Genomic DNA, 25,421 nt, shown 5'->3' with positions numbered 1-25,421 from the left:
ACACCCAAACCAGGCCCTCTTATTTCCTCCCATCTCAAAATCTAGACCGTATCCATCCAGGTGCCTAATCAAAGTACACAGTGAGATATGGTACAAACAATAGAATCTATTTGCAAATACAAACAGATTTGCAAAAGAAAACTCTCACTTAATTGCAAATGGGCATTACCTTTTGGGGGTAATAGAAGTGTCTGAAAATTGGACAATGAAGATGCCTATACAACCCACGTCTACCAATAAATTTGATATTTTTGTGGAAGGTCTCTAATAAAGTCAATAATTTAGATTGTATAGATTAAATTAATAATCCAAATATCTCCTTCATTTCCTCCCCATTTTAGTAATTAAAAATCATTGGATCTATACTAGAGGTCTAGCATTATACTAAATGCCTTTAAGGGATTTTTAAAATGTTAATCATCAGGAAAACTCTCAGAGAGCAAATATTATTCCATTATACAAATACAGAAGTTGAAGCCTGGATAGATTAAGTAACTTGGCCTGGGCACACACCTAGAATAGATGGTAGAACCATGACTCAAATTATTATAGGTCTTAATTATTACACACAGTTTGAACTCTTAACTATGTTTTACTACCTCTTAAACCTGCTATTGACTCATTCTAAATTTGGAAAAAAAAATTGTAACATATTTTATTTAGGAACATAATGGTTGGTACAGCCAATAATATTAAAATATAATTGAAGAAGTTGTCATCTCCTAATTAAAACAACGCTCATTAAGAGAAGATATATGATTCTATTTTATAACATAACTAAAGAAATAATTTAGGCTAAAGAAATAATTTGAAAATCATCTTGCAGTTAAATTGCTTTCAATACATATTGAATGACCATTGCTCAGTCAAGGCATCAAGAAAGCAAAAGCTAAGAGATAATCAGTGGTTGATGCCTGTCCTCTAAATGCCACAGTCCGGGCTGGTAGCCAAGAAGAAGAAAAAGCTCAGAGCTTTTTTATGCTCAGTCTCTTTCCCATAAGACTTTGTGCCATGAGGTTTGAACTTTTTGCACAGGCAATTCCCTCCCCCTCACTACCTCCCCTGCCGGGAGCCATGGTTTTAGCCACTGGGGTGGTCAGACGTCATTTAAAAGTGATGTGAAAGGGAGTCACTCTGCCTCCAAGTTTTCCAGGTATTTTTGTAGCTGGAGATTGTTGTTCATGTTACCTAGTGTTCCATATTTGCTGGACGTAGAAATGGCAAAAAGGTTCAAAGACATTTGTCTCATTCTACAACTAGGAAACCAGAGAAGTCAGAAAACACAACTATCTTAAAGGAAATAGAACTGTCTGTGTTTGTACCACCCTAAGTAAACTTATTCTGTCCAAAACATCCACTGATGCATCTAGACTGGTGCCTTCTTTGTGTTTATAACTTCATGTCTTCTCTTTGGTACATTTTTAAATATGCATCTCCTCATATACCTCGAAACCCACATGCTAACTGAGATGTCTGTGTCGTGTTCTACTTTAGTGGTGAAGAATAGTTTGCTTATTCATTCTTTCAAGATTTTTCCTGCCTTTTACTAGGATGAATATAATCTATGAAGATCTTTGAAAAATTCACTCTTTTCTTTTCCTGTAGGTATATATCTAAAATAATGGTTCCTGAGGTGTATTTGCAAAGGATATGGATAGAGAGCCAGTAAAGCTAAAGTCTTAGAACTATTTTTACTGGCTGTTATACAGAGCAATTTTGGGCAGACCAAAGCTTATCTAAGGGCAAAGCACCACCTCAATTCATGCTTTTTTAAATAGTACAGATAAAGTAATTTACTTTTAAAATTATATTCTTATAAAGACCCAGAAATTGAACACAACATTTTTTTTTAAATTTTTATCTGGTATTTAGATTTAGCAAAATCAATTCCTGGAGAGGTCATCCATAAGCTAACACTGTTCATTATTAAAAGCATGCTTTGTACAAATCCTAGAAATGTGATGTAGAACTGAAGTTTTCAGAGGGGGAGTTTGAGCGGTAGATAGGGCAAATGGCACGAGGGTCCAATGGACTACAGTGGATCACTCTGGATGCCTTGGTGGTAGATGTGATGTTGTAACATATAGAAAAGGTGTGAACCTGTACCCATAAAACATATAAAGTGTTGTAAATCATTTCTATCTCAATAAAAATAATACAACTGAAAAATAAAAATAAAGAAAGAGCATCTGGTTTGTGTTGAACATCTACCGATTGTGTGAGGGAGAATGAGTAGAGAAGAACAGAAGTCTAGGGACAGACTGCTTTTCGCCTCTGGCTCTGTCATTAGCGATACAGTCCTTGGGCCTTAGCAGTCTCCTCACTGAAACAAAATGGGCAATGTGTGCTTTCTGAGATCCCCTGTGAATTATAAATATTTAAAAGATTTTTAAAATGTGAACAAAAATGTAGACTCAACAAAATGATTGGTTTCCCAAAATTTTTTTCCTACTGGACAACTGATCTTATCAAATAAGCAATGTTGCAAATGGGTTCTTTGCATCGCCTTTCCCAGAGACCTTGCCATTTACCCAATTACACGAACTAGAAACCTAAGATTCTTTCAACCCTACTCAGTCTCTCTCATCCAGTTGGATTTCAATCCTGTTAAAGTTTCCTTAAGGTCTTCAACACCATAGTTAGTTGCTCAATTCCTCTCACTGTCACAGTTATATGGTCTGATAGTGTTTGCCCTTCTTCAGTTCTGTTCACTGCCACTCAAAATGCAAATTTCATGTTGTTGATAATCCTACAAACATCTGTCAATGAGTCCTCACAACCTATAGGAGAAGCTGCCATTCTTCTATCCTTATGCACGTCCACACATGCACGCACCACAGGTTATTCTATGTTCCTGGAGTTTCAGAGCCAATCTGCAGCAAACAGCTCCCCCGTATCAGGGCTACACAGAAGTCAGAGTATTCCTTGATTCCTCTGGACTTTTACCTCACTCCAAACAAACATGAAAAATGCAAAAACTGTCAAGCCTCCAATGTATCTCTATAACCATCACTCTCTTCTCTCTTTATCCCTACTGACCCCACCCTAATTCAAGTCATCTTTCCCCTCCATCAAGGTCACTGGAGTAACTACTTAACACAAGCCTCCATGACAGGGAAGGGGACACTGGCACAGTTCAGGTAAGGTTCCATGTAATGAAGACTGGGCATCCACACTACTTTTCTATTGATACACCATCAAGTGAGTGATTTTCTATGACACAGATTCCAAATTTATATTTTTTAAGTTAGCATGTTACTGTAATCTGCCAAAGAATGAGATAACCCAGATCTAGCATCAAGAGTCCTAGAAAATATAGTATTTTTTATTTGATTGCAATTTATTTGTAAGTATTGTTCTTCCTTTTCTGTTGTTTGCTGTCTTTAGAATTATGGATCCTAAATAACTAAATTAATAGAAAGCCTTAAATAATATGCTGCAAATCTCTCAATGTTTAATATGAGAATGAAAGTTCTTCCTTGGATTGAATGCAGACCAGTTGAGATGACAACTTGCTGCATCCTGGTTCCAAACATTGTCTTAGTTTACAGTGAAGGTGAAAAGCAAGTCTTGATTTATAGAAAATAACTCCTCAAGCCACTTAATTTTCATATCTAGCTTTTTAAGTAAGCAGATAAAATGGTTTCTTCTTGTATTTTGCATATGAGAGTTAACGTTTTATCATATAGTCTTAATCTTCATGTTGATTTACTTCTCTTCTGAGATAAAACCCGAATTCATATCTTAACAAGTGTGTGAAATTAAAAATTTAATTGCAAAGTGAAATTATCCAAAATATCTTCCTGAGCAATAGTGATGATATATTTAATAAGATTCTCTTCAAAAAAATCTCAAGATTTTTACTACTCTTTTTTTTTTTTCAATTGTATTATTTTTTTTTTGCGGTAACATTGGCTTACAACACTATGTGTGATTTAGGAGTATAGGGTCACACCTCAGGTGTGAATCAGCACACCATGCTCACCACCAAGCACTAGTAATCCTCCACCACAACCCAATGGGCCCCCTCCCGCTTTGCGTCTTACCCCACCCTCCCCCTCAGGTAGTCTCAATTACGCAGTCAGGTTTCACGGGTTTGTTTTGCTATAATTTGGTTTGTTCCCTCGTGTGGTGTCTTTATATTCTACCTATGATGAAATCATCTGCTATTTTAATTGCTCTTTCTAACAGTCTAATGATTTGAAAAGAAATCACTGTCATGCAAATAAGAAAACTGAAAGTTGAGGTCAGTGACTTTCTGAAATACCACAATTAAGATTGATTGTGCTTTATTATTTTCAGACACTCTTCACCAAATTTATTGTCACTATAAAGTCTAGGATCATTTAGCAAACTTTTTTTTTTTTCATTTACAATTAAACAAGTTATTTTCCTAAAGAAAAGTTTAATATTTAAGGGTCATGAACTGCCCCACCACGCACAATTCTTCTTACTTGAGTTTCATATCATACTTTGCTTCACAAGCTTTTGGGTCGGTTAGTGGAAGAGCATCTACAGCTGTCAAATGTTAACATCACCACCACACTGCTAACATTGAATCTGATTTTAGGTTGGCTATTTTAATAAAATAGAACACATGAAATGTTATTTCCCCTTCTCTGTGAGGTAAAGGGAGATATTAACATTCCAACAGCTGACAAACAACTGTGTGGAATGCCTACAAGACATTTCACAAATGCCTATGTTTGTTCCCTATTTCCACAGACATTCCCTGTATTTGTGTTACCTAATTCAGTAGCAGTGATCTCTTCAGGCAGAGTAATATCTTCTCCCTCTACAACTAACACAGGCAGTTCTTTTACTTCTTCTACTCCCTCCCTCAGATACTTAGTCATTCAACAAACACTTGTCAGTCAGTTGCTGGGAATACTGTGGTGAACCAGATACATACGGTCCATCCCTCAGAGAACACACTGGAGGCTACCCACAGGATGGTCTAGCCGAGGCCTCCACATGGTGCTGAAACTGAGGAAGTGAACATGGGGGGAAGAGGTGACAGTGTGTGTGTAAGCGATGAATGTATTGTGTGCCTTGTACTGTGACCTCAAGGCAAGAAACAGGTAAGGAGCGTTGAAAATTATGAAATCACAAGGCTGCATTCGTCTTTTAGAACTATTACTCTAACCAAGGTGAGAAATACAGACTGGATGAGAGACAACCCTGAAAGGAGAGTAATAAAGAGAATATTTTGAAGACGGTAATTCCGTAGGTTACAATTACCCTAAACGATAATATTTTGTTGAAATGAATGACTTTGTTAGAAATAAGAAGGAAGAACTGACAGAACTGATTTTTTTTTCTTGGAATTGGAAACAAGGGAAGGAAAATAGTCAAGATCTCCAGGTTTCTAAGTTGAAATCTGGGTGGATCATGGTGCCTTTTACTAAGCTACCGGAGGAGAGGGTGGAGGAAGGGGCAAATGGGGAAGAAGGCCCAATGGACCAGAGTGGAGGGTTATGGGAGCTTTGGGTATGGTGGGTATGGTATAGTGACATATATTTGTAGAGGTGTGAACCTATACCCCTAAAACATATACAGTGTTATAAATGCATTTTACCTCAATAATTATATTTTAAAAAGACAAGAAATGACCAAGAGAAGTCTGAAGGGCCAGGGGTGAGATATTGCTTAATAGGTTAACTCTGAGGTATTTGGAAGATACGATTAATGAGTAACTGACTGATAAATGGTTGTAAATATATGTGTGGACCTCACCAGCCATGCCAGGCTGCTCATAGATGGTGTCTGAATAGATGGTGTCTGAAGCCCAGTGCTCAGGAATGTAATGGGTAATTATCCCCTTTGTGTATGTGATGCAACTTTTTTGGAGATCAATATAACAGTATCTCTAAAATTTAACCATGACTTAATTAAGAATTCTAATTGTAGGAATTTGTTCAAAGCAAAGACAAATCTATAGACATGAGAATAAAGGTATACCTTGCAAACACAGGGGGTTATAACAAAAAATCAGAAACAATCTAAATGACCATAAGTAGTGTATCAGTTAGATAATTATGGTACATTCAGTCAATACAATCTTACCTAGGATTGTAGAAAAAAATGAGGCCTACAGGCATTGAAATGAGAAGTTGTCAGAAGATATTTTTTGAGTGAAAGGAAAAAAACACTTGTTTATGTATTTTACATAGATAACAGCAAATCTCTATTAAGCTTTCAGAATAAGGCTGAACGTTATGAACTTGGACTGTTATAAACATTGGGTATATATGAAGTCATCAAATCTTCTTAACAACCTTGTGAGATAAACGATGTTATTTTTACTTTATCTCTTTACTTTATGAAAGAGGAAACTAAGGCACAGGGAAGTAAGAAAATTTGGCTAAGTAAAAGGCTCATAAATTCCAGAGCCAGGACTCAAATCCATGGAAGAAGGGAAGTCTATCCAGCTCCATTGTCATTGCTGGTTCCACTTTACAATTGCCTAATGAGTTTGAGATTCTTTAAGCCAAAATTTCAAGTAAATGAGTTGTAATACATTTCATCTTTACCAGATATTCCTTTATGTAAATTTTCTTCCTTCCCATGACAAACCAATTGAGCTTCTGCATGTTTTTCATCATAAGGCTCATTTTTCAAGAATTATCTGTGTCACCGTTCCTGTCTCCAATCTCTAATCTCTGCTTCATCTGTCTTCTCCCAGCACTATTTATTTACATCTCTGTTGGCAGTTCTCAACCCTGGTTACACATTAGTCTCACCTGAGAAGCTTTTAAAACCACCAATCCCGGGGCCCCATTCCCAGAGAAATTCACTTAATTTGTCTGCTGTGATATTCTGGCACAGATAAAATGTTCGAAAGTTCCAAATATGATTTTCATTTGCAAGCATGACTGAGAACCCCATGCTATCTAACATGGATCCTGTTGCATTGTATTTGTGAAACATGGATCCTGTTGCATTGGAGTTTACTATACCTTGAAGTCAGAGTCTCTGACTCACTTGTGAATTCATTGCCTTGTTTCCTATATGTCCCACTTAGGATTCCAGAAAAGATTTTCTATACCAGTTCAGGGCTGCTGTATAAGCAACACACTCAGGTATTTCACTTATTCTAATTTAATTCTGATCAAGCATTTTTGGGAAGTTCAACAACTTTGTTTACATGTAGAAGCTATAGGCTGACTTTCGATGTCATTGACATATTTTGTCATCACTTACTTTCTTCTTTCCATCTCAAATCTATGGAGAAGTTTCCGAAGACCACCATTCTTAAATCCCTGAAAATGGGCGGCGGGGGCTCCCACTGTGATCACGTCGTAGAGAGCATCTGGAACAGGAAGGGACAAGGAGGTGAACACCTTCCCACATTCATTTCCTGCCCGCTGTTTGCACTGAAGCATACACACACCGTGGGAAGGTTGAGAAATTGTTCTTTTTAATTTTGCAGGAATCACTATGAACTCACATCTCAAGGGGGCAAGAGGAGCTAATCAATCTTTCTAAAAGCCACCTGTGCACCTAAACAAGTTTTAATATTTCCTTGATTTATGACTACATCTTAATTATATGCTACTGTGTAGAACAGTATGTTCTCTCATTCTTCTATATACTTACTGTGATAACAAGCTAATTGGTCTTTTGTGTATTTTACTTTATTGAGTTTTGCATCATTTAATTCACAATCACATTGAAATGCAACAATAATGAACAATCTCTCAACCAAAATTTACAGAGAAAAAAGCCAAATTGTTAATGCATTTTGACTCAAGGGCAGAATAGTATCAGTGCATTTTTTTTTTTTATAAAAATCTATATGGAGCTGTTTCCTGCTTGTGTACTAAATCTTACACAATTTTGAATGTATGCTTTTGCAATTTCCTTAGGTGACAAAAAGAATACACAAAATATCTCCTAATCTATTTTTCAGCAAGATGCTGTTTCCTTAATAAAAAATCCATACATTTAAATTGAAATTCAATCCTTTGATCTTGAAAAAATATCAAGTTTGATACATATTAAGTCTATGACTATAAAACATGCTATCATTTTTACATTCTAATGAAAAGTATCCCCATAAAAAGGAAGAAGAGTGAATGCCTTCTTGTTAAACTACATTTTATTTGAGAAACCTAATTTCATAGTAGATCCTTTTCAAATTGATTTTGGTATTGACACATTGGTGGTTTTTCAGATCTCATTTACAGGAACAACATAAATTATCTTATTAGCTTTAGGTAAACGCCATAACTTCATAGTGGACCAGTCCAAATGAACCTGAAAGATTTTCTTAATATAAAATGTCCTCAAGTAAAAGACTTCAGCAGCATGCAGAGAATTCAAGGTCACACACACACACAAAAGAAAACCCCACAATACAACCTAAACCAACTCATCAAGAAGGTAAATGCTGAACAATTACTTAATAGATAGGTGGGGAGGGAATCTTTTGCCCTTTTCAAAAGTCATTCATAAACTAAAAGGTTTTCTTAAAACAGGAGAATATTACACTAAACCTAAAACAAAACCTAAGCATTTTTTTTGTTTAGATATTTTAAATTTCAACCTAAGGCTAAGAAAAGGGTGTGTCTGTGAATTAATGCAAATTGCAGACATGCATCTGTTTTATTTTGTGGAAAGCATGTCAGAGCTTTCTCAAATAGTCCTGATAAAACCCTAAGGCAAATTCAAGTTCACCTTTATTTATCTGATGAGTAGCCCAGGGGCCTGGGGAAGTCATTTTCATTGTCTAAAGCCCCAAAGATTTACATCCAGGGTCTGCTTATTGTCCTGCAGGGGTGGAGAGTCAGGGGTTTAAGTGACTGACTGGAACCTGAGTCCCTGGCTCTGAATTCTGTGCCACTGTGTGGTATTGAAAAAAGTACTTAACCTCTCTGTGGCTCAGTTTCCCCGGGTAGAAAATGGATTTGGAAGCGGTTAAAAGTGGCAAGGTTTCAGTAAGTCTTCTCTATAAACATTTTCCCTATAAGAACTATTCCTACCAAATGTACAAAAAGGTAATAGCTTAGCCTTGGCTAAGCATTATGTCTCCACAAAAGTACTTTTCAGTCTGAAAAGGAGTGCTACTAGGGTTAGTCACACTGAGAGTCATTTCCTGTGCTAACTTCAACTACATGTAAAAGGAAATGCCATCCTGACAGTGCAGCGAAATATGTGGCATTTCTGCTGAAACCTGGCCCACCAGCAACACCGACAAGGCACGGAGGTAACTAAAACTGCATCAGACTGTCCCACCAAGCCCAAAGTAAATGGATTTCTAACCCTGTTGAAAAAAAATGTAGACTCCCCAACTTGATCCAAACAATCCTGAGGCCTTGTCAATGCCCCCAGCCAGCAGGGAAGAACGAGAGAAGGGAAACCTTGAGTAGAAAGAGCACAGTCTTAATTGACGGAGGTTAAATTATCTTCTGCAAAATTTGTAAGAACATTAACCACAAACATGTGGCTAGAGCTCCTTGAAGAGCCTTACAAGGGGCCCACCCACAAGAGAGCCCCTGAACTGAAGCTTTCTTAGCTCCATGAAGAATCTGTCTCTGCAGTTCACCTATAGTTTCATCATCTTCCAAAGCAGGAACAGAAATGTCCTCTGTATCCATCCGCCTCACTGACTGAGGAATTCCAACATCTATAAGAAGCCAAGAAAGTCTGTAGCAGCAGGTAAAGGAAGAGATGCAAGTAGCTCACCCTCCACTTATCTTAATAAAGAGCTGATTATTTATTTATTTCCTTCTTGAAAAGAAATCTCTGTGTCTTCTTTGATATTTTATAACTCAAAAGTTTTCTTCAACCTTGTACAAATGGCATAGTACACAACATAATAGGGCAGTGAAGTTCAAGCTGCTGCATCTCATCAAACTAAAGATACTAGGTTGGCTTAAAATTTAATAATAGAGCTGTCTTGTGGTCTTTTAAAAGCTATTTAATAATAGAAATGAGGTAATAAGCCTATTTTCCCCAGAATATTGCTTTAAAATTCCTATAACTGCAAAAATAGTGCTAATGAAAGAAATGTAGACACGCTGATCTCATATCAAGGAACGATTTAAGCATAAGCCTTGACTTCAAAATGTCCACAAAAGGACATTGACATAAATGACAAAGACAATAGAGATTTTGAGGGGAAATCTGTTTCAAAATGGTCCAAGAAATTTAATATCATCATTAAACATACCTAAAGGTAATTACACTTCCCTGATGAGGTGATACACCCAAACTCATAAGAAATCAGGGAGCTCTAAATAGTTCCTCCTGTTTGCTCCTTCTCTCAGTGTAGAGATGAGCAGCTGAGAGAATAGAGAGGTTAGCTGATTCATCCACAGTCACACAGTGATTTCTGGCTCATGTTACACTTGATTCTAGCTGCAGTTTTATGATATATAATAGTAGGCTTTCTTGCTTCTTCCCTCTCTCTCTCTCTCTCTCTATATATATATATATATATATATATATTTAGATAGATAGATAGTGTGTACATGTGTATTGTAGATATATATAGATATCTTTTATATGTAGATATATCTTTTCATATTATATCTTCTATATATAGATATATAGATGTTTTGTTACATATACAGCATATAAATCTACAACATAAAATTACTTTAAGAACATTAAAATATCACAGAATCCATATTTTAAAGTATACACAACTATTTTTTATGAAGATGACATTATAGAACATGTTGGATGGAGAACTTGTATTATTAACTTCAGTGTTTTGCTTTTGTTGTCCTACTGTCTCTATTGTGATGGTATTCTATTTGTTGAACTTACTTTAAGTAATGAATAAGGATGAAAAATTAACTTAATGGGTGTAGGGACACTTGAAGTTAAATTGGGGTTATTTCATTTGTCAGTATGAGACATGACAACATTAGTTCTGCTCAGTTACTTATTTCAAGAGCTAGACATTAGCCTTGTAGTTGGTAGAATCTGCCCACTATTGTTTGCACAGTGGCCTCTCCAAATACAGTAGAAATATTAATCAAACATGGGTAGATGTAATTTACTAATGGTAAGAACGAAAATGAATGTAGACTTCATCCCAATAACTCACCAGTGAAATACCACAGCTAGGCCAGTCTTACTTGCACCATTACCTTGCAAATTGCTGTCTGTAATTCATCTAAACATTCAAATCAGTAACCATGGATCTTAAATAAATTTCAAAATCTTTGAAATACATGTTATATAGGCAAGCAGACAATTTTAATAACTTCCATGCACTACTCTTGATCATTTTATTTTGCCAAGAAGAAAACTGAAGCTCAGAGAGATTATGAACTTCATCAAGTCAAAGGAGTAAATGATGTGAGTCCCAAAGTTTAGTCAAGTTTTCAATTTCTATTAGAACATATAATTGGTGATCTAAGTAAACACACCTCATTTTAAACTCATTTGAAGTAATAACTTTTAAACTTAGTATTAAAAGCAAGTATTTTAAAAACACATAAGCTTAATATTTTAACATTATTCACATGATTTATATATAAAAAAATATATATAGGCATAGACAGAAATAGAAATATAGCTATCTCTGTATCTCTGTCTGCCGGCCTGCCGGCCTGCCTGTCTGTCTGTCTGCGTGCCTGCCTGCCTGCCTGCCTACCTATCTACTTCTCTATATATTTAGATATATAACAAAATACATAAGAGTAGCCTTGGGGGGAAATCAATGTGCAATCAGTATGTTATTCACAGTAAATGATTACTTTTCAGTTTTAACAGTTCTGATAAAACTGACAGATCCCAGCCTCCCCTGGTGGCGAAGCGGTTGAGTGCTGGGTTGCGAGGATGCCTGCAGCCTCTGCAGCACCAGTTTGATCCCCGGCCACCAGTGAGGGTCCCACAAAAAACAAAAACAAAAAACTGACAGATCCATTTTATTTCGGTGGTAGCGAATGCCACAAGTATCGTATAAACTATGATAGTTCATCTAGAGGTTTTACAAACTCTAATTTACTTAATAGGAAGAGAACAACACTACATAGAAAGATTAAATGAAAGACTTAAGGTCATAAATAAAAAAGGGAACAACTGTAAAACACACCCAAGACTGTTCTACTCTACTATATAAACTTATTAATGTATATTAAAAGCCTTTTTATATTGATCAGTAGGAAAAAATACATTGGTTTTTCATATACCCTTATGTATTTTAACTTCTTTATTACTTAATACTTTGGTTTTGATGCTCTTGAAAACCATTACATACTTATGTTCAAATTAATGACAGGTACGAGGCAGAATTTCTAAATGCCTTGGATCATCACATTTTTATTTCAGTTCTTCATTTGATGTAAATTTTAATGAAAAGAATCCAAGCTAAAATTTTAGATAGTTGATAAGGGTTACCAGTGACTATAAAATTATACACCAGAGTGATTGTAACTATCAAACTTGCTATTAGCTGGCTGTGTTTATACATAGTCCACATGCACAAACTTAGCAAAATGTTGAAATTTTTTCATTATAAAACCTCGGATAACTCTAAAGCAGAAAAGGATTTCCTTTTAAAATTTCTAAATCTATAAATTCCACATTGGGACAAAGGCTACAAAATAGGGAATTAGGATGCATCTTTATTTGCATTAGTGTATTTTGGATGTGTGCATTGAAGCACTTATCTCAAAGGATTGATGACCGTAAGTAACTCTTAGCTCTCTAGGATGAGCAAAACATTTCTCATTGAAACAGGAATGCCGTGGAAGAAAAGGGCACCATTAGTTGTGACGCCGGGACACCAGGCATAACATGGGACTTTTGCTGGGACTCACGGGCCTCGAGTGGCTCTAAACACGCAAAAGCATTGATGGAGCAGTGAGTTAAATAATAAGGGAAATAAAAAGAATATTTTATGAAATAGTCTACTGAGAATTAGGGGATTCTGTAGAATGGTAAAAGGTATAGCATCACACTGTTCTCTCTAGACTCTCTCCAGGTATGTTTATGAAGATCTGTACTTTTCCTTGAAAAAGTCTCTCTCACAATGAGTGTCTCAAAATACCCTCCCACCTTCTAGCTGATAAATCCCTTTCTCAGAAGCAAGGGGGTGATTCTGGTGATAGTCACCACTAGGTCAGAGACACAGCCTGGATTCACCCTTGGGTTTGGGATGCTCAAGACGCATCAAAAACAAACATCTTCTTTCACCTTTGTTCTAATTCAACTGCAGCATGATTGGCAGCTGTTAGCCATAGCTGAAACTACTTTGAAAAGCTAATGCTGATTTTGTATATTCACTTGTAAACCAATTCAGGGCCCACGTTTACAAACTGTTGCCCAGAAATGCAGCAGCAAAAATATGTGTCCCTTTTCCAGCATTTAGAATCATTAACAGCCTCAGTGGTTTCATTGTCCTCTTCGCAAATAACTGCTAAATCGCTGAATTCTGTCAGCTGTTAAGCTTCTTAAGGAAGTGCACACGAGTAACATTTATTAGTTTTAAAAGAAGAGTCTAACAGGAAATATCACCTTTCAGGTGGGGACTGTGGACGTGCATTCTTTGCAGATGTAGATTTACCGGAACAAACTCTAATGTTTTCTCTCCTTTGCTGCTGCTTGATTTGAAAGAAGACCCTGGATGGAAAGAAATTAATAGTAAATAATAAGTGTGTATGTTTGTGTGTGTGTGCACATTTGTGGGAAAGTAAGTACATTTGACATAGAAAAATGTTCAAGAACTTCAGAAATAAACCAGGTCCTTCTGCTTTAAGTTGCTTTTCTTCTCAGAAATTCAATTTCCAAGATTTCTCAATTATTCTTATAATAATAACAATAATACCATGAGGTAAAATAGTGTCATTTTTCTTATTTTTGATACAAAGATGGTACAGTGGGAAATGGAATATTTTTTAAAAATCTTTGGCTTTCCTACATCCATAATAATATTTAATGTTGTTTTCACACAGCACACACATGAAATACAGTTCAGCTGAACATGTGAAGTTAACGTGGGTTTCACACCTGTTTCCTTGCTCAGTTCTGTCAGAATGTCTTGATACATGTTCACCATTTGATCACAGTGAGTTAGTACGTTTTTCCGGAGATTGTCCCAGTGTGGCGAAAGCTCACCAAGCTCTTTAAGCTCCTGGTTTCTGTTAAGAATGGAAAAGACAAGAAAATATTTATTTTGATCTTAAGGCCATAGACATGGTATACTGAAGCAGGGTTGCAGACCTAAGAAGAAATGGGCTCTCCATCTTTTTTAGAAAGCTCTATGAACTTACTAGTAAAAAATAAAAAGAAATCTCTCTAGATAGATAGAAATAATTTTAACACAAAAGAAGGTGGGAGTTGGCCACACAAACAATAAAGATTTTGTATGTATGGAGAGAAAAATATGGGTTAAATTTACTGATAAGGGTATTGTAGATGGTAAAGGCTTAGCACCTTCAGCGACGGACTATAGTGGAGGCCTGTGGGTACCTTGGAGGTAGGGATGGCGTGGGAACATACAACACATGTGAGGTAGGGATGGAGTGGGAACATACAACACATGTGAGGTAGGGATGGAGTGGGAACATACAACACATAAGAAGAGATGGGGTCCTATATTCCAGAATCATGAAAGTATTGCAAATCAATATTACCTTAATAAAAATTATCTTAAAAATATCTAGAAAGGACATTCAGTTAAAAATAAACAAACAATAAGAAAATAGCTAAATACTAGTCTTCAATTATCTCAAATAAAATGTCTTAAGGAAATGAAAAATATTCAGATCATTCAGATAAATACAAGACATTGAGATATGTAATACAGCTGTAATGTTTTTAAAATGAAGTCCCTAAGTGGTATGCTTAGGTTTAATTTTATTGGGTTCACTTTCTCACCAGAAGGCAGTTTAAGTAAACGCTGTCTGCATATGTTTAGTGCCTTCTTTATCAAAATGAAGAGCAAATCATGCCATTTAGATTTTAATTATTAACTTTTATCTCATTGTCTACCCTTTAGCCAAGTTAATTTAAATCATCAGAATGCCTTTTTAAATTATAATGATAAATGGTCTAATAGGCTGGTTGGTTAGATATCTTATTCATTTCTGTAACCTTTACCAACAACATTTTCATGAGGCTAATTTAACCAGCAATAATGAACCTTCTTCACTATTTTGGCCATGGAACATGTTAAATACCAAGCTAATAAATTTAGAAGATGTAGAATCTTTAACGTTCAATTAAACGAAAGAATAATGGATGATGTACAAAAATGTGACTTGCTTTCAAATGTTTGTAGCTGCCCTTGTTTTGTTTCAGCGGGGACGTAATCCACTATGGCCGCATCTTTCATCTGAGGTCTTTATGATGAACACGAATCTCATTCTCAACTCTTTCATAGATTAGCTTTCATCACAAAACATTCATGAGAGAGGTCATTCATCAATAAACAATGACAGTGACGGAAGTTCATGACCAATGAGGGGGTTGAAGGGAAGAACTGTGAGAATCAAATTCCCTGGCACTCTACTGGCAGGATATTCAAATTCAGGTAAGACAACCCCAAAATCAAATAATGCCCAAAGTTTGAGATACCCAAGTCCGGAAAAATCTGGATAATTAGATCAAATCTGAACTCGATAGCAAGTGTGATACATCAACTTAATACCTGAGCCTTCAGGCTTTCCTTCTGATATACAATTAAAATGGAAATATTAGTTAAATATTCCTGTTGAGGGCCTCCCCTGGTGGCACAGCGGTTGAGCGCTGGGCTGCGAGGCTGCCCGCAGCCTGTTGAATACTAATAGATGCACCATGGATGTACCTTATGTTGTCTCTGATTCCTTATCAAGAAGAGTAATTAAAAAGGAGGTGGAAAAGAAGGATGGAAGGGGTGATTAATAGTGAGGCCCCAGCTTACATGGGGGCTACAAAGGCGGGGGCCCGTCTCCTAGGCTATGAAGAGTCACAGCGCTACCAGCCTCTGGCTGATACCTGGAACCTTCATCAGTGTTCATCACCAGCCTCCTCTAGCAGCTCTCTCAGATTTTCCTCATACTCTGCCAGCCCATCAGCTGGTTTGGGTTGCTGCCCTGTGAAGTGACCCTATATCCCTGGCCATTAGGCCTTTAGATTCCTTGATGCTACAAGTCTTGGCTGCAGCAATTTTTCATTCACCTTTAGGCATGGGGCACCTCTGAGTTCTAGGCATCTTTCCTTTTTGCTCTGATTGTGAAGTAGCAGTGCTATTTTCTCATGGTGCTGAGTACAGTATCTCTCCCTCTTTGCTGGTCCATGGCAGTGAGGAATGCTCGGTAATCAAGCCCAGGTGGAATCAATCATAGCTGCCAGTGAAGTGGAACACTTAGTGGGTTCCCTGACAAGACTAACTCTGCCCATACCTCAAGAACCAGAGTTTTAACTGGCAAAGTCTAAGGTTGCAGAGAAGGAAGCAAAAATTTGTAAGCGGACACTGTGATTTATTATAAGGGCTCACCTTTCCCCCTGAATTATCAATTCTAGCTCTCTAGGTAAACATTCCACAACACCTGTTTGTTTAGTGTATATACATCATCCTGGAGCACAATACCCTAGCGCTAAGGATTTTTCCCCCTAAAGTGGTGCTTCAATTAACCTATCATGATTAATATTATTCTACTGTTTATCGGTTTATGATTATGGGAAGATGGGTCATGAAGTGCTTATAAGCTTATTGCTATGCTTTCTTTGATATGACAAGTATCTCTAGGCCCAAGGAATGTTGTTATGTGGCACAATATGTCATTGCATCAGACATAAGCTTACACATTGTCTTTAAACAGACGTCGTTCCTAAGCCTTTGGTGTGAATGGCAGAGAAGATGAGCTGTGTAAATGTATTTTTTAATACATAGAAAAATATTTAAAATCCTCCTATCTATGAACTTTCTCATTTCACTCACAATAACAACAGCTTCTGCTTTCAAAAGGGTTCCCTTTCAACGGGTACCTTATAACAATAACAACAAAACTTTCTTCCAGGAAAATCTGCTAAGCACATACATCTCTTTTGAATTCATTGCTTTACACTCATTAGAGTTCTAGCTCTAAAAGAAATCCTCTTGCCTGTCTCCAACTCCTTTCAAATCTCCAAGAGCTCAACAGGTAAACACAAGATGTTGGGGAAAAAAGACTGACTATTCAAATATTAATAAGCTTAGGCATCTTACACATTAAACATTTTTTGGGACCTACTGCCATCGTCCTTTTTCCCTTTGTACCTACAAAAATAAAAGGTGAGTCTTATAAAATATATCTCCAAGGAGACAGATGACTGTGAAGGCCTACTTGACAAAAACCTAACAGTCCATGGATCATGGTGTTCCAACTGGAAAGCATGACATTGTTCTCACTTGATAAAATATTCAGACAGATTTCTGGAAATAACCTTATGGTGCACTTTTTGTCTGTCTGGTTTGTTTTTTCTTAACTTGTTTATTTCAAAACATGTCTTTTTCTCCTCAGTAAAATTTCTAGTTTGTGGAAGTCATTATGATCCCCCAAACTTTCTACAACACTGGACATACTGATAAATGGATGACATGTTTTAACTACAAATTATTGAATTACATAAGGAGAAAATGAGTTTAATAAAACTCTATGAAGAATGAAGAGAAATAATTGAACACAGGATGAGTCACAGAAGAACTGGAAGGATAGCAAAACCTACTTACAGTGTTTATATATAATGCATAACAGACTGGCAAGAATATTAAATAGATAAATGGTTCTTAAACTTTATTCCTCACATCCTGGGCTGTTGTGGCCAAATCAGTGGGAAAGTGGATGAGACATCATGAAGTTAGGAGAATGGACAAGACCAGTTTCTTTTCCTTACAGAAGTCACCCACCAGCTCCAACTGAATGTTTTTGATTAATACTAGAGATAAAGACTGTGAAACAGAAGGCACTTTTGGTGGCATTTCTTACTGTGATAATTAATTTTTGGGTGTCAACTTGTGTCAAGTTGGTTGAAACATCAAATGTACAGATCTTTCATAAGCTATTGCTTTAAGAGTTTTTGGTATGAGATTAACATTTGAACTGGTAGACTGGGTAGAGCAGGCCGCCTTCTCTAGTTTGATTGGGGCCCTCACCCAATCAGTTGAGAGTCTGGCTAGATCAAAAAGGCTGATCCTTTCCCGAAGAAGAGAGAATGAATGATCTCTGTCACGCTGATTTGAACTGGACATTGGTTTTTCCCCAATTTTGATCTCAAATGGGAACATTGGCTCATCTTGGGTACTCAGCTTGTAGACACTGCAAATCTTGGGATTTATTAGCCATCAAAATTCCCTTGGCTCTTATTCTCTGAATAACCCTGACCAGCACAATAGCTACACAGGGATTCTATAACTAAGAATTCTTTCTGCTTTGTACAAAATAATTTGGGGAAGAGAACAGGATGGAAACCTCTAGACTATAGTTTAAACTTTTGTGGTTTACTGACTTCTTCAAAAGGAAAATGACTATAAAGATGTTTATGTTATTTAAGGGATACACACAAGAAATCTTCCTATTTCTGGGGCCAAAATCTGCACGTGAGCAACTATCATATTAGAAGTATGAGCCCAGAATATAAAATTTAAAAACCTGGATATGTAAATACAAATATTTCTGAAATTTTAAAAAATAATTATTGTATAAAAGACTACTTGAGAATAGCTAATTCATTTACAAAAATGTAAGATCAAATAGTCGCACAAAAATTAATATGCCGAAGGATATAGCCTAGCAGAAAGACATTAACAAGTTATTTGAAATTGTTATTATCTAAATAAATAGAAAGGCTTTCCCACAATGAGCTCTATGATCCATTTTGTAAAGTAAAAATAGCTGTATAATTTAAACAGAGACTTTCCATAGTTACCACAGTCAAAAACTATATGTGGGTGTACTTGGGTGGGAAGTTTAATAGCCAAGCCACTTTCATTCATTACACAAAATTAGACCTTAAATCAAAACCAAATGAAGTTATAAAAATATTGTACCTGTTAGGAAAAAAAATTAAATAGTATATAGTCAATGAAGAATAGACCACATAAGTAAATGACCAATAGGTGGCTTCAATTTCATAAAGTGGATGGGTGACACCATAAAATGGAACAAGGTTCAATGAGATGTCAAGTTTCACAGTATTTCCAACCCACAATTCAAACTGTGTTTTGACCTATACCGGAATAAAAAGCTGTATCCATACATCACAGGCTTTTAAAAAAAATGTAGTTTCGTAAATAACAGTGAGGTTCATGTTGCAATCCCTCGACCACTATTTCACTGAAGAATGACTGGATATTCTGCAGGGTGATTCAACTCTGGTTTTTACTTGAAATTAAAGTTAGTGGCTGTGGTACTGTACACCAAGGTTTCCAATCACACGCAAAGCCTAAGAATTGGAACGAAGTAACTACAGGATTTAGTTGCAATTACAGAATCTAGAACATTTGTATCCGATAAACAGCTAGATGCTGTCATTTTAATTTTAGGTAACTGCAGTAGGAAAAAAATGAAGCAAATTAAGTATGTGTTATCCATTCTGAACTTTTATTTGCACTTGCTGGTAAAGGTGATTGATGTTTAATTACTTCTAAATAATGTGTTATTTACTCTAGCTTTAAAGTTCTCAAATATGGACAATAACGAGTTCTTTAATCTCTTAAAACTAACCTTTCCACTTATGATGAAAGGGGCCAGATGTTAAATCAAGTTTCTCCTAAATTCACATATATTCATTCCCTTTTCGTCTGGGTAGCCATACAAATCACTAGGTGTAACTAAAAGACGAATAAACAGGGAAATGTGCTCCCCTCTCATCACCTTTTCATTATTCTTGCCGACATTTTTAGAAAGTGCAATCATCTCTGGCTATGACCCCTTGCCATCCCATCTCTGGGACCTGGAATGTGGTGTGTGCCCGAGTTACTCCCAGTTTACTCCTGGTAATTCAGGAGGTTCCACAAAATGTTTGGTGGTAAGACTCTGGTGGACACTGCAAGACTTTCCAGGAATCAAACCTACTTTTGTATAGAATGTGTCTCTTTTTTAATTCTTGAAACAATCCTTAGCTTTGATTGTTCCAGAGACTGACTAAGCAAAAATAAAAATTAAAACTTTAGCTCTACTAGGCACATTCCAGGAGCTCATGAGTAACATGGCTATCACAGGAGTGCATCACGGAAGGCTTCCATCATGGAAAATCCTACCGAACAGCACTGCTTTGGGTAAGAGCCATTTTAATAATAGTAACTCTTCCCATCCATGGGCAGGGAATATCTTTGCATTTCTGTGTCTTCTTCTAGCTCTCTTTTCAAAAGTATGGATGCCACTGATGGTTATCAACATCATGCTGTCCAACAGAACTCTCTGCAGTGATGGCAATGCTGCATAGCTGTGTTATTTAACATGATTGCTACTATTCTTATGTAGATTTTGGTTCTTGAAATGTGCCTAACAAGACTGAAGAACTGGTTTTTAAATTTCATTTAATTTTAACAAGATTAAATAGTCACAAGAGGCAAACGATTACCATATTAGATAATACTGACCTAAATTGTTCCATTAAGAGCCTGAAGACTTCTTTTTTTTCTTCTGAACTTGATGCTTACCCACTATTTCTTACATCAATGAATTATACTTCTCTATTTAGTAATGCAAGTTGTAATTGAGTCATCCACTGTTTACCTCCAGGTGTCTGTCCTGTTGAGTTTCAGATGACACATCACCAAGTTCTATTGATTTCAGCTCTGTATAAAATTTCAGAGGTATGCAGATTTCTCCATTCCCCCCAATACCACCCTGGTCTGAGCCACCACCATCCTCATCAGTCTAGGCAAACACAGAATTTCCTAAATTAGCTTATCACTCCAGGCTTGCCTTCCTTTTACTAAGTGTACTCATATTCTCTCTGCTAGCAATTTTCGTTGTTCTTAAGAAGAGATCACTTTCCTAAGTTCTTATTATAAACCAGGTACTATGTTAGGTTCTAGGAACAGTACAAGAAAATTGGCAAGTTCTTCCTTCATTGTGACCCAGAGCCCATAACTAATTGGAAGCCTGAACATCATTCCAAATCACCGTCCCCATTCCAAACACATCAGCTTTGTGAGTGAAAAGGTGTCCTCTCGCTTTTCTCTGGGAATTTGTGGAACAATGCAGAGAACATAGCTTGGAGGAGTGCTAGGTTAGCAAGCTAAAGAAGATTAAAATATAGAACTGGTTTTGTACCTGAGATACTATGGACATTCAGTTAAGATAAGAAAACAGTAATCTCTTTGATGTCCTGAATGTCTGCTATGTACTTGAGGCTTCATATAATAACAGTGGTTTCCACATGCTCAAGGCCTCTGCATGTATGAACCAGGCATTTTCCATCAGTAGCTCATTTTAAACCTCACAATAGCTATATGTATGTATAATTTAGTCCCCTCTTTACAGTTGAGGAGACTGATTTGTGCAGTTAGGTGAGATATGGCCTGTCACATAGCTATTAAATGGAGTTAGGAGAGCCGAGTTTCAAACTGAGGGATGCATTCTCTCTCTCTCTCTTTCTTGCTCTCTCATACACACACACACACACACACACATCACTCTCATATATACACACCCCTCCTGTATGCTTAAGTGCTGGAGTTTCCTGATGCCATTTGATCATTATAATAGCCCTGTATTATGATAACATAATACCTAAAAAATAAAGTTAAAAAAAAACCTCTAAAAATTGAGAGAAAAATTAAGTCATTTGCTATAATTATAAGTATGTATCAAGTAGCAGATGCAGATTTAGAACTAAGGACCATAATGATTCCAGTTCTGTGCTTTTCTCACTACAACACTCTCTCCTTTACTTAATCCATTTCAAATAAGAATTTTGGCACAACAGGCAAAATGTTCTTATGAATGAGCTTTGTCTTATTAGTTCCTGTGGGGATATTGTAATACCCAAATAGCCAAATAAAACACATATTTATATCTCCAGCTTGGTGATACTAAGCACTCTCCAGGACCTCTCACTACATGATACCTGGATCCATAATGATGGGCTTAATGGAACATAGCATCTGCCCTCAGTACTGGGAATTGGTAGGCCAAATGCACTTCCTGTGATAAATGGTATACCACAGGATATGCCAACTGAGCATCGACACTGCGTAAAGAAAAATGAACAGAAAAAAATACCGATCAGGTATGAGTCAAGCGTGGAGTCCTAACATGATACTTTTTACACATAGTTTTGTGAGTTTTCTCAGGAGAACAAGCCAAAGAGATTGAGAAACTACACAAATGGAGGAAGAGGCGGGACACTAAAAACATCTATATGATTCATCAGTTTGAGGTTTTATATACAGGATTTCAAAACAGAATAGCTGGTAATTGCTATTACTTCCTCTATGAATCAATGTTTATTTAAGGTCTGTAACGATTTTCAGTGGGCTTTTATTTTATCCAAGTATGCAAATGCCGATAGACATTTCAAAAGGCATATGCTTTGGTCATACCAAGCAAACAAGGCATGAAATGAGGCTGCAGAAATAAGCAGACACAAGATTCTATTTGCCTTGCAGCCTGTGTGGACCATGTGAGGGGGAAACCTTGTCTGGAGATAAAGACCTTATGGAAAAAGTACATAAATTTTATTTTAGAAAGTCAAACCATGTAAAGTAGGCAGACTGTGTCATTATACTGTCAAATTCTGTTCTGTATCTTTTGTAGAGTGAGAATGTTTTTGAAATAGAATTTACTTCAATATATTCTACTTTTAGCTTATACTTCCTAAAATGTACTTATAACATTTTAAAGGCATTCTTGGAACATTATCAATTTGCGATAAAATGAAACATTTTTTTTAATGATAGTCACAAAATGCTTTAAGGCTCAAGAGAAGAAAATTAAATATCTCCTGAATTTCTCTTAAAGTAGAGCTAGTAGTCAGATAAATGATTTAACAGTACATAACAATATAACAGTAAGCACGTAGAAAACAGCTCTAAAATATCTCTGTGATGCAAGGTTTCAAAGCATCTCGCTGATGATCTTTTTCATAAATAAAAATACATAAAGTTAAAAAATTGACTCAGGATATACATATGTATCTATATAAACACACTTATCATAGTTCTACATTATAGCTTTAAGATATAGAATATAGAATATTTGAAACATACAGTATTGAACAAAGTGTTTGTCTTCACTAATATAAAATATCTTATAATCATGAATTTAGTGGATGTACATTTGCAAATACTAATGTCTAAGACAAAGCACGGCCATTATCTCCAAGACTGGTAATATTATTATTTTTTTTTTAGTCTATATATATCCCAAACCCTATCACAGTTTTCTCTGCTAAAGCCTTTTGGTCTAGATTTTTTTTACATTTTATTTGTAAGACTGTTTCTCTCTGCATGATACACATGTATTTATATGTTTTACATAAAACTTAAAGTTTTACAGTTAATTGTTATAAAATATTATTGTGCTGCTTCTAAACTCCCAACACTTAATGCCAGAAAGAGTTTCTCCCTTTCTGCCCCTGAGATCAATGAAGAAAAATACCTATAAGGAAGAAAGGACGTAGAAGGAAAAGAGAAAAGTACATGACATAAATTGAACTAATTTTTCCTGGGATGTTTTATGGACCATGAGATTCATCTTCACTGAAATATTTCATGTCTTAAAACTTTTATACACTGATAGGTTTCCAACATAATTTGATAGTGTAAAATGCATACTTTGTGGATAAATCCAACACTATACGGTCATCAGAGCTTTCTATCTAAACATGTATCTAGGGTGTACTCCATGATTTAATACTATTGTATATTTTGCCAAAATGAAGCTTCAACCCACAAGTCCCATCATTTTGTCTAATAACTAACACAGTTCAGTGTGGACTGAACAGCAGTAATACAAAATCTGAAGAAAATACTCAACATAAGCAAAATGTGCAGCAACACTAAAACAAGCTATAAAAATTTTATAGGTGGTAGTTTGGTAGGACTTACATAACTTGTCTGCACACAACCCAAGTTGAAGGATTGTAAAGCTTGAGGCATTATAAACACAGGCAAAGAGGAACATAAATCCACAGACACCGCCCCCCCCCACACACACACACAAACACGTTAACATGAATTAACATCACTGCATGGACTTCAACACCTCACACTCCTTTTATCCCCATTATAATAACTCCATAATAACCAGCTGCCTGGTTATTTTTCCCTGTCCTTCAACTATGCAGTGTCAAAGAGCTGGTGTGTTTCCAATATCAAATGCCTTTTGTATCATGATCCTGGGGTAATTAAGTTAAACTTGTCAGGATTATGGTAGCACTGAGTACTCTGTAAGCAGAAGCTCCCTCTCTACCTTTCTCAATACATAATCCCAGTGTATTTCTCCAGAGGTTAAGTATCAAAGCTGTCTCCAGAAAAATCCTACTGGAAATCTACATTTTATGATTTCTTCAATCAGACTGTGTGAGCCTGCTAGGTGAGGCATGGATTTTGAGGGAGGAAGGTCACAGACAGAGAAGGCATGAGTAGACTGTTGCACTATCAGGGGTGGCTGGGATTAGAGTAGATGGAGTGAAAATATAAAAAATAAATGAGCCTGAGAGAAATTGTGAAATAAAATGCTCAGAACATAATATCTGAACTAAGTGTTCTCTGATATCTGTCAGGGATAATACACTAGGTTTCTCTTGCTCTGTAAATGACCATTCTACAGCCACCATCCAGAAAAACCCATCAATATGTTTTTGTATTTCCTTTTTGTCTTTTTTCAATGTATCAACCAAAAATAAGATGTAGTAATTTTTGCTGATTAGTAATTTTCCTTTTTATTTAACACTACATAATAAAATCACACATATGTTCATAAGAAAACTTAGCTGTACAAGAAAATTGAGCATAAAACCAGTGTGTGAAGGTCATGGCCACAGCTGTTTCTCACAGCGAGGCTTCTGAAGAGGAGAGTAGATATAAAAAATAAAAATGCTATATGCCTCCAGGGTGGACAACTTAGAGTGATTTTACTTTTTCTTTTTATATTGTCAATATTTTGACTATTTCTATCATGACCATTATATTATTTTCATGGTAAATTTTCAATACACATTTTATATATTTGTAGAATATGGCTCCAAGAGCAAAGAATTAGAAAACGGCTAAGTACAACATTAGTCTTTCTTCACAGCAGTTAACACAACTGGAGCAATGTTGACAATTTTCTAGTTGTGAATTTTTGGGAATTAAACCATCATATAAAATTCAAAGTGTGGTGTTGTGAAGACACGTCACTGCTGTTTCAAAGACTGTTAGGTGTCTGAACTTGAACTCAGAAGGTGTCAATGCTTGGACCAACTGGAGGGAGCCTCCAAGACAGTTAACCTGTGTCACGGCCCCCAAACTGCACCTATGTATTATCTCAAATCTCATAAAAGCA

At 36.2% G+C, this 25,421-nt stretch overlaps 1 protein-coding gene across 8 annotated transcripts in view; it reads right to left on the bottom strand.

Moving 5' to 3' along the window:
- Positions 1–25,421, bottom strand: part of INPP4B (inositol polyphosphate-4-phosphatase type II B) — a 543,252-nt gene that overhangs the window by 111,061 nt on the left and 406,770 nt on the right. For all 8 annotated transcript variants that reach the window (XM_054690015.1, XM_054690016.1, XM_054690014.1 and 5 more), the window contains 3 exons: positions 13,969–14,099; positions 13,477–13,581; positions 7,204–7,312 (listed from right to left, as the gene is read on the bottom strand). In XM_054690015.1, the coding sequence (XP_054545990.1) occupies positions 7,204–7,312; positions 13,477–13,581; positions 13,969–14,099 (345 nt within the window). The remainder of the gene's footprint in view (positions 1–7,203; positions 7,313–13,476; positions 13,582–13,968; positions 14,100–25,421) is intronic.

Source organism: Talpa occidentalis, unplaced genomic scaffold (assembly GCF_014898055.3).
Source record: "Talpa occidentalis isolate TD23 unplaced genomic scaffold, MPIMG_talOcc4v2.1 talOcc4.8, whole genome shotgun sequence".
NCBI classification, from domain to species: domain Eukaryota; kingdom Metazoa; phylum Chordata; class Mammalia; order Eulipotyphla; family Talpidae; genus Talpa; species Talpa occidentalis.
The sequence above is the reverse complement of the archived record's forward strand: the minus strand, read 5'-3'. Positions and strand labels throughout refer to the sequence as shown.